Consider the following 11168-nt stretch of genomic DNA (forward strand, 5'->3'; position numbering starts at 1 on the left):
TGGTGTCCATTCAAAAAGATGTACTGTCACCTCTGCTTTCGTTAGTATCTAAAAAGAATTCCGCCGAAAATGCAGCGATTTATTTTCGCCTGGCTTGTTAAACATTTGTCACTTCCAGAGAAGCATAATGCGTGGCACATTCTGAGTAAAACCTACACATTTCTCTGGTAGTCACGCCTAAATTTGAGCCACGCGGGACTGTCCGAGCGGTCTAGGGTGCTGCAGTTATGGACTGTGCGGCTGGTCCCGGCTGAGGTTCGATTCCTCCCTCGGGCATGGGTATGTGTGTTTGTCCTTAGGATAATTTAGGTTAATTAGTGTGTAAGAATAGGGACTGATAACCTTAGCAGTTAAGTCCCATAAGGTATCACACACGCTTTATTTTCATTTCTAAATGTGCTCCTTTTGCCTAAACACAGAGGAGTTTACACTGTCTCATCTAACATGTTGAGTAGACACATTCGCGGGAAATTTCTTAAATAGTAGGTTATTAAGTGAGGAACTTTGGAAGAGTAATGTCAGTAGCTTATGAAAAAGCACATCCTCGGTACAAAAAAGTGTAATGCCTTTAAAAGTATTGTTCCAAAACCCATAGCATTTCTCGTTTCACCAGCTATCGATGGCCCCTAATAGTTACATTCATTCACCGAAAAAGACCGTACTTTTGGGAATATTACGGTACATAATAACGATATGGTAAAATACTCTCGTCCTTGTCTGCTACCATTTACCAAAATCTGATTTCGATATCGAAATTGTTTATGAAATGTTAGGCGTGTTGTGGGTATTTCACTGTGGCTTTATCACTGGCTCGGCTGGTGACATATAGGTATCTCTACCAAAATATATAGAAAAAATTCAATAAGTTAGCTAATTTTAATACGCAACAACATATTATGTAATATGAACCAAATGCAACATCGTAGCGACTTCTGTTTTTCATCGCACACTTTCCCGAGTTTCGCCCATTTTCTTACTTTTACGTAAATATCACAATAACTATGACCATAAACGGAATGATGGGCACATCATCATGAACCCGATATACAGGGTGAGTCACTAGCTATAGCCACCAAAAATTGCATGTGACAACAGCGGCCATAATATGACGTTGACTCCTTGTTGCTAGGTGGCGTATCTTCAGAGATATGAAGGTCAACTTTTTTTATGGGATGCTATAGTTTGGTACTTATTTCGTGATAGCGGCTATCGAGACGAATACAATGATATGTAACACTAAGGTCTTTGAAGGTCAACGAAGGTCACAAATGTGGCATGAACGTCCATTTACAGAAGGTGTTCGAAGTGACGACCATTGATATCAGTGCAGTGCTGCAGTGTCCTTATTATGGATAGACTGGTATTCCTTATCACACTGGCACTTACCGAAACACATGCCCTGAAAATTCTCTCTCGCAAATCTTCTGGTATAAACGGAACTTCTTTATAAACAATGTCTTTCACGAAACCCCCACAAGACAAAATCCAGAGGCGTCATGTCAGGCGAACGAGCCGAGCACGACATATCTCCTCCGCGTCGAATCCTATGATTTGGGATTGTCTTTGCACCTCATTTCCTTGTTCCTAAAGGTATTTCTTCCAACAAAGACCTAATGTTTCTTGCAGGAATTTGATATTCTTCCTACCATTAAGATTTCATTCGATGAAACAGGGGCCTATAGTTCTCTCTTGAAAGTATTCCAGATTTGTATAAAAATTCATCTGCGAACGTACAACAATGGGATCTGAATACTGCCAATGAAATATGGTGTAGTAAACAAATCCTATAACTTAAAGGAACACGTAAACGGGTCCTTAGCACGAGTTAAATAACATAAAACTACAACCAAGATCTTCATTCTTTCTGATACAACCTTCAGCTGCAGATGTGCGTTCTTATTGTAGAAGAGACACTGCTATGATATGAGACAGCACCTTCTATTGCATAATACATAACGACGAGAAGCGTGAAACACAAAAAGGAAAATCTCGACGTATTAAGGTCTGCAACTGTTTTTGAAGTTTTTTGCAACTCAAACCCACGTTAATAGTATGCATAATTTAATGCAAAGAAGAAAATACCTGATGAAGGCAGTTTATCTTTTTTCCTCTTGCAGCTTTGTCCTGCATTGGCACAGGATCAGCTTGCTTATTAACGGATTTTGCATGGTTAACTTGAAAGGTGGCCGGATGTCCTTCTTGTCACAACTCCATAAGCCCCCACTCGCGCCGGTAGCGTATACCGCACCCGTCTGTGCGTAGTGTTACTAATGCGGAAGTGAGCTAAAGTTCTCTAAATGTTTTCGAATCATGTCATTGTGATAATGATTGTGTGAGTGAACAGTTTTATCAGCTAAAATTTACGCAGATCAACCAGTAAATGAACGAATATAGTATATGATACAAGGGGAAGAAAAAATATTTAAATCCGTTCATACAATGATGAACCAAAATGAAAGCCGCTTTTTAAAAAAAGATTTCTAAATTTGCTCAATGCCCCTTTTATTCTTTTATTCCCAGACAAGAAAACTTATTACCATAATACAACTGGAAATTTTAATAGGAAAAAGAAAGAAAGGTTGGTACTCTTACCAAGAACACTATGCGTTTAAACTAACTTACCATACTGATTTAAAAGGTTCCAGTTTCTGTTGCGTAATACCTAACGACGAGAAGCGTGAATTACAAATAGGAGAATCTCGACTTATCCAGATCTGTAACAATTATCTTGAACTGTTTTACTACTCAGGTCCACATTAGATGGCTGGAAAATTTCATGGAAAGAAGAAAATACCTGATGAAGTTAGTTTATCTTGTTTGACTGTCAATAACGCACATAAGAAATGTTTAATTGCTGCGGAAAGACTTTAAATGAATCGTGTTGCGCAGACAATTATACGTTAATACATAACATTGCAGGCATTTGAATGTACGGCGTTTATTATTTTCACTATTACAATAACTGGTTTTGAGCCAGTGTCAGATGCTACTGCGAAAAATATGAAACATGTCTGCATAACACGTCGTCGTGCATTCTGCAATTCATAATTTTTCAATTTGAAGTGAAAAACTTTATTGTGGCTATGGTACTCACTAAAGAAAAGATCATATATGAAGTATGTTTGGTTGTTAGACAAGCACGTAATTTACTGAAACTTATAGACGGGTTAATACTGTGTGCCGTACCTAGGCTCGAATTCAGGACCTTTGCTTTTCGCAGGCAGTTTCTCAACGGTCTGAGCTACCCAACCACAAGTAACGAGCCCTCCTCACAGCTTTAATTCCACCAGTACCTCGTCTCCTGCCTTCCACACTTTACAGAAGCTCTCTGGAGACCTTGCAGAACTAGCACTCCAGGGAGTAGTTTACTCGTCTTTGCACCCCAAAGCTAAACACCAAATGTATTTTATAACAATTTGTTCAGAGTAACTTTCTGGCAGATTAAAACTGTGTGTTTTAATTTGCAGGAAGCCTCATATCAGTAAGTACTTTGATGCAGTGTGAGACTCTCATTCTGTAAAATATTCTAATTAAGTTAGATGGTGTACATATAAAATCATTAACACAACGCCTTTCTTCACATTCAGGAAATAAAAGGGACAAGGTCCTTTTCAGATAGTTTAAATTAAATATTTCTGTTACAGAAGTTTTGGAATATGTTAAAATTACAGACATTATCACGACATAAAGTGATTTAGATGATGCACACATTTGCAGTTTCTGTACAGTTTATTTCTTGAAATAATGGTAAGCAAACTGATTGCACGTAACTGAATAATTGCAGAATGGATGTATTGATACTGTGTAGTGAAAACAAGTGTAAGCAGAGCAATATTCAACAAAACGAAACGTGATGCTGTCCGAAACATAGGATTGTGATATAAATCCTACGTTTCCATGTCTTAGAGCAAAGTAGAAGTGAATAACCGATGTCAAAATTAGCAGAACCAGTGTATTGACCTCTGAAACTCGATGTTGTCAGCTACGAGACGGGCAACAACATCGTGGCGGAGGAGACGGGCTTCCTGAAGAACGTGGGCGACAAGGAGACGGAGGCGCTGGTGCAGCACGGCTCCTACTCGTACACGGCTCCTGACGGCTCGCTCATCACCATCACGTACACGGCCGACGAGCAGGGCTTCCGCGCCGAGGGCTCGCACATCCCCACGCCGCCGCCGGTGCCCGAGGAGATCCAGAAGTCGCTGGACCTCATCTACGCGGGCATCAAGCAACAGCAGGTGCGTACATCCGCTGCACCACACTACACCCTCGTGGTTGACCATTTTATTTGTTGTCCACTGTTCACTTATCTCAACAAGCAACACAGATCTGCCGCCTGATTAAGTTCAGGAACAATACACATGAGGGTTCCCCGATTTCCAAACGCAGATAAGACAACTGTGAGACATAGATACTTGTGACATCATGCAAAGCTACTCAACAGTTTTCTACAACATGTGACTACATTTCTAAATGGGCTCCTTTCGTAAACTGTAAAATACCTAGACTATAACGTTGCGAAATACCAGTCGACCTGAGGCTTTCCTCTGGAGTGGTACAGTGACCTGTATCTATTGCGCTGCTGAGAGGCATATTCGTCCCCGAAGGTCTTAGATACTTTATAAATGGATTTTAATGAATTAAAAAGGTTGCCCTATTACTGAGTCTCGGGTACTGAAATTTCTATAATGCATGAACATAATTCATGAACTGTAAAATCATTATTTAGGCTAAACTGTACACAATTTTACTATAAAGACAGTTTTGACTGAACACAGATTAATGAACGACACTGCATAGAAATGAAAGTGATCGTGTGGCATTGATGGTCATGAGTCCTCCACCTGCGGAAGTGCCGTTGTCTAACTGCAAGTCTTTCCAGTTGACGGCACAATGGGCGACTTTGTCAATGAAATGATGAGGAGGTCAACACTACACTCAGTCCCTGACCAGAGACAATCCCCAACCCGGCTGGGAACCGAAACCGAGTCCGCTCCCTGCCAGTCACGTACGCTGACCACCCAGATAACGAGGAGGACTGATCGCATGACAAAGAACACCTAACTGAAACACAACCGTAAGATAAAATAAACACTAACATATTGGGTGATGTTATAACCCGCCAGGTTAGCTGAGAGCGCTAATGCGTATCTTTCTGGACTAATGTAGGCGCGCTGTCCCAGGATCGAATCCGCCCGGGGGATTAACGACGAGGGCCGGTGTGCCGTCCAGTCTGTATGTGAATTTTAGGCGGTTTTCCACATCCTACTAGGTGAATGCCTGGCTGGTCCGCACTCCCCCCTCAGTTACACGAGTCGCAGACCTTTGAAACACGTTCGCACTATTTCATCATTTACACTAGATGGAGACGGCTGGGGTACACTGATTCCGTCCTGGGGGGTATGGGGTTGGCGGCAGGAAGGGCATCCAGCCACTCTTTCAAATTAACCTTGGCAAATCCGATTGTAACAACACCGACCCTGCGCACACTGCGGAACAAAGGCGTAAGCAAAAGAAGATATTTGCTGATGTTATCCATAGGAATGGGATCAACAGTAATCAGTTTCGTAACATCTTAATTTAGCACAAATAGCCGTGCGTGGACAACAGCAATTTTGCTAATGAACTTATTGAAGAATTGGAAGAACGCTAACTTTTTTTAATCCTAACCAGCTGATGCCACCAGATATGATGCGTGATAATTGACGAGTAGACTGTGAATGATGCTAATGGATGCCACCACAACATCACAACTCGTGGGCCAGTTGAGGTGCTTCACAAGTAGCGAGAAATTTATGTACAAGCATCATCTGCCGCCAACTGTAGAGCATCTGTGCTCTTCGTCTTTCTGCTGCCACGAGATGACAACTCAGAAATTATGGGAGCAAGTTGGTGTCTGCTAGCGGCGTCTTCCGATGTCTGCTCTGCACTGAATTTGCATATAATAAACCACTCCCAGTGAGAAAAATTAGTCCAGCTCTAGCCAATAGCGTAATATTCTTATTCTGCTGTCGGCTGCCTTTTGCTCTACTTTTCCAAAAAATTTCGGACTTTTTAGACTGCATCATCTCATTTGCTTATTCTCCGATCCATGGCCCTTCTTCATACAAACTTTCAGGAAACGGTTCTTGCCTTCTCACAATTAGAGAGAGAACATCCAATACGTATCTTTCTTACTTGTGGGTGGAGAAAATATCTGCTGTGCCGTCTGGTCTTGGGTGCAAGTTTGTTGCTACACTTTCACCGAGCGGTGAAAGAAAAAATTACAAAATCTGAATTGTTCATCTGATTTTAGGACCGACAGGCACATATTAATCTGTACGAATGTGTCTTCTTTTCACTTGCCTTCTGAGAATTCACTACCTAAAGTACACTGCCCTCTGGAGAAAGTACTTTAACGGAAGAGCCTAGCTACAAAAGCAGCTACTTGTGTACTGGAATGAGTCTCCGTGGGTCATCGCCTTTAGTGCTTTGTCCTGTGTCTCCAGAACAACATCTGATCTACAATAACACTAGCTGACCACGTATCTGCAGTGTCCAGCTGCATCAATGCATTCTACCACCTGCTAACAGTTCTTCTCGATTCACCTCGCCTGTCTACAGAATAACGCATTGGGACGTCTTGGCTCGCATCCCATGCTCTGTGTAACTGATTTCAAAGATCTCTGCTAACACTGACAAATAAACTAGCATTACTTGCACAGAAGCTGAGTGAGAATAGAGAGAAGAATATAGAGTTAGATTGATCCTTACAATCACTGTTACCAAACTCGTAACTCGAATTAGAAAGTTACTCGGTCTAATCTAATTCTAATAGAACACTTTCATAAAAGAATGAGAAGTGCATGTTCGAAATGGCTTGATGCTTCTCAATATATCTCAACCTGCGAGTGCAGAAGCATGTTTGGGATGATGGAGGCTGTTGCATTCCCAATCCTTCCGTGCAGTCACTAAGGTGACGTACAGATGAGGCATCCACAATGTCCTTGACGTAACATAACTGGAAGAAATGGAGAGTGGATACGTCTGCAAGTCGCGATGGCCTTTTGTTTGGTATATCGCATCCTTTCCAGCACTGAGGAAACGTTCAGTCCACGAAATCACAGTGGAAACATTGGAAACCATAGTTCAGTGGTGCACTATGCTGCTCGTTCGCATTTTGCTGAAGGGGATGAAGGTCAAGGACAGCACATTGCGCGAGCACTTCTGATGAACGGTTCCTATTACTATTTATTAGAAGAAGCAAAACGATCCAAATATACTGTTTTTCAGCAGTGTACACCACACATTCACCTTTTTGCTGACTCTGACATGTTCCAAAATGCCGGCCGCGGTTCTAGGCGCGCAGTCCGGAACCGTGCGACAGCTAAGGTCGCAGGTTCGAATCCTGCCTCGGGCATGGATGTGTGTGATGTCTTTAGGTTGGTTAGGTTTAAGTAGTTCTAAGTTCTAAGGGACTAATGACCACAGCAGTTGAGTCCCGTGGTGCTCAGAGCCATTTGAACCATTTGTTCCAGAAATATAAAATCCACAAATATAAAATCAGTGCGATTGGCCTTCCCACATACGCGGAAGGTTTCTTCATCCACGGAAACGACATTTAGTCGATATTTGAGTCTTTACCCGATCCGGTCCAACATCTCAATAGCAAATTCGTGGCAAAGCTGCAAATACTTTCACTTCACTCGTTAAGCGATTTGAACTTCTTAGGCATGCAACCGAAGTCGTCTGCACAGCACCTGGTGAACTGCTGGTCAGGAAATGTTTAAGTCTCGTGATACTCGGTGAACTGAGATCATTGGGCTTTTTTGGAAGGCTTCTTTCCTGTACCATTTCATCCGATGCGTGTCTGCCAGACAGTCACTGGCTAGGTGCTTATTATTCTATACCTTAACCAGCTTTACTTCTAATGTCTGCCTTTGAAACTGACATCTGAAATTTCTTAGGAAGCAAATGGTGGTTTCGTTTGTGCATACCCCAACACGCATTAAGATCTGTCAAAGCGTAGTCGTTTCTGGTACCTGAAACAGAACAGAACGAATCGTTTGGGAAAGGAAAACCTACAGACGACTTTCTGAGTTTCTTTATCTGATGCCGCAGACAGCAAGTATCTATGTCTCATAATTTTTTAAAAGTAAATTTGCACATTAGGAAGGTTTCATGTGTACATCCTGTATAACTTATTTTAAAAAATGGTAAAATTTAGAATGTACTCTTAAACATGTGTATGTTTCTTCCATTATCAGTTTCACTAACAAAATGAGGTAACATCTTCGGCAAATAACTCTACTGGACGCAAAACTTACATACACGGTCATCATGTCCTTAGTGAACAACGAGTACATTTTCCGAGTGCACAGCTCTGATAAAAATATTCGTGATTGTCAGCATAGGTTACACTATCTAGTTCTTGAAATTTTAAATATTGTTATTGGCTGAAGTATAGCAACCGTGAGTTAACTTAATTACCGAATCTACGTATAGCCACCTCGGCTGCATAAAGTTAAAGGTGTGAGTACATGTAATCGTACGTGATTATTATTCTGATGAAGAGCGCCTTAGAGCAGTCGAAACCATCGTTCGAAGCCATGGTCAATTTAACGATTTTATGCAGCCAAGGATGGCTATTTGTACATTCTGTAATTAAACTATTTAGTTCACTAAAACTAAATACTCTCACTGTCTGCATCCATATCGAGCTACCGACATTTCGATTAGAAACCGCAATAGAAATCAACTTACCAGACGTTCACACAGTAGTCAAAGATCAAATTTATTTGTCAAAGGTTATACTGTTCCAGCTGGTGGTTCAAAGCAACGACAGTGTAATATGTAAAATGACGATACCATTTGTACCTAGAAAAGTAAGTTTCAATTTAGCTTACAAAAATATTAGAAATCATCAAAATCATACAATCATTACCGCATTACACTATCCTCTGTCACATTGCTCGTCACCAAAATTCACGATTAAAAGCTTTATCAAAATTTTCAGAGCAGATGGCTCCTCGCTCTTTAATCTACGTAGTCAGTGTGTTGTCTCTAGAACGTGGGGCAGCGCTATATTTATTTACTTATTTATTGGCTTTGTCAAACGGTGACCAGTGAATGTTGTTGCTGCTCTTGTAGCGTTACGAATTTTTCAAATTATAAGCTCCTAGAAAGCCATCTTTAAATAACAATATCTTTTAATGTCTAAAGTTTTACACTCGTTAAATCTACACTCAAACAGTCACACAGTCTGCTTGGGTTAGAACTGTATGTTACTAACCAATAACTTGAAATGAATAACTGATACATCAGATTATTACCGTAGAAATATGTCTTACTTTTGTTAGTAAAAACAATTTTCATTATTTGACAGCAAGATGTTTAGACAGATATTTTCTATTGCGTGTAAGCTATTTGTAATGCCATACTGGTATTTTCAAATTATAAGTAAATGCATACATCGCAGCAGCTATTAAATTTAGGAATTTGACACTGGAAGAGTGCACTATTACTACTATCGAAAAGTGCTATATTAAGTTTTATTACGACCGATGCTCTGAACCGGCCGAAAACAAAATCCGTAGTTTTGTCTACGATTTAGCGACTATACATACGCTCCCACAACGACACGCTATTTGGCTTATGCGTAGCGTAGGAGTAAAACTATTGGGTAACACCTCAGCACACCCTATACACAGATGGACAATACTACTTAAAATTGAATGATTAACCATCGCTACACAACATCCTTAACATCATTATGTACATCCATGGTCTTCACATTTAATGGAGACATAGTCGTGAGCGACAGTAAACGCGGAATGTTACCCAAGAAGCCATCCAGCCATTATTAACTGCCCAGTTTAGCTCATCGATCTCTCAGTACGTCACTCCCACTTTGCAAATTCTACAAAGCTGTATACCTGCATTCTCCATGAATTAGAGATCCTGGGAGAAAGTCTTGGGTGGACTATTCACTCCACAATGGTTAATTTTAAGAAAGAATTTGTCAGTTTATTGTAGTAGAAACAATAATAAAAACGAGTGAGTTCCAGCGATCCCAACAAAATTTGGCACAATTTCGCCTGGAAAAGAAAGGCTTTGGTTCACCACATGACGATTTGTTTCATTATGCCTAGTTTCCCAAGAAGAACTGTGCTGCATAATCTTGGAAGCATATCAGGAAGAGACAAATCGTTGCTCTTATGTGATAATCATACGCATGCAAAGCGAGTAAATTTAAGTTCCACTTCGTGTCTGAAAACTAATCACTACTGTCTTGTTTCAGGAGGAGGAAGCGAGAAACCCAAAATTCCAACAGAACCTCGCTGATGGCGCTCTTCCAGAGGAACCTGACAACTACCCGACACCCAGCAGGTTCCGCCAGTAGTGAATATCCGGCGCACGAGGTGACACCACGTATAATACGGACATTTCCCGCAGCACGCGTTAAAGGGGCACGCGCGTGTGACAAGTGGTAAAAGGCGAATCAGTGCTTCCGAGCAACTATGTTTATTTGACGGAACCCTCGGAAGACCGCTTTAACTTATTCCATTCCACTGCGTCCTCTTCACTTTATGCACCTGGTCTCCATTCATTCGTAGCATTATTTAAAGTTCTTAGAGAATGTAAGAAGTGGTGATACTGCTACCGAACAGGGATGACAAAGAATACAGGCGAGAATCTTGACACTTAGTCTTAGATATTAAGACTTTCTTAAGTTTCTTGCACTTCACATAGTCTCTGTGTGTTTTTGTACTCATTATTGTTGTAGTGTACATTTTATACACACATATATGTAAAGTAAACTACTGTTGGACATGACTTGCCATTATAATCATTCGTCAGACTGTGCCAAAATTGTGTTTCATTCTCAGAAATAAATGCTGTTCAACAAGACAAACATCGTTTCCTTTCCAGAGTTTTTACATGACATCGTTTATTATTCTTTACTTTTTCATACAAATTCATCATCATTACATTATACCGAAACTTCATGAACATTCAGTACGGCCGCTATTGCGACGAATGACTATAGAAGCATGTAACTGGTAGCATATTATACAGACAGGAAATGTATCTGGAGCTTGATCTAAAAGTAATTATTGGTTCTACGTATGATACTGCGAAACCTTCAAAGTTAACCCGAACATTATGCCAAGCAACAAAATTTTTGT

General features: G+C 40.7%; 1 protein-coding gene across 1 annotated transcript in view; it reads left to right on the plus strand.

The window, feature by feature from the left end:
- The window catches only part of LOC126284565 (endocuticle structural glycoprotein SgAbd-8), a 35921-nt gene extending 25027 nt beyond the window's left edge, over positions 1-10894 (plus strand). Inside the window, exons 3-4 of the mRNA XM_049983575.1 lie at positions 3983-4238; positions 10280-10894. Coding sequence (XP_049839532.1) covers positions 3983-4238; positions 10280-10381 — 358 coding nt within the window. The 3' untranslated portion in view covers positions 10382-10894. The remainder of the gene's footprint in view (positions 1-3982; positions 4239-10279) is intronic.
- Positions 10895-11168: the final 274 nt, after the last annotated feature.

This window comes from Schistocerca gregaria, chromosome 8 (genome assembly GCF_023897955.1).
Source record: "Schistocerca gregaria isolate iqSchGreg1 chromosome 8, iqSchGreg1.2, whole genome shotgun sequence".
NCBI classification, from domain to species: Eukaryota; Metazoa; Arthropoda; class Insecta; order Orthoptera; family Acrididae; genus Schistocerca; species Schistocerca gregaria.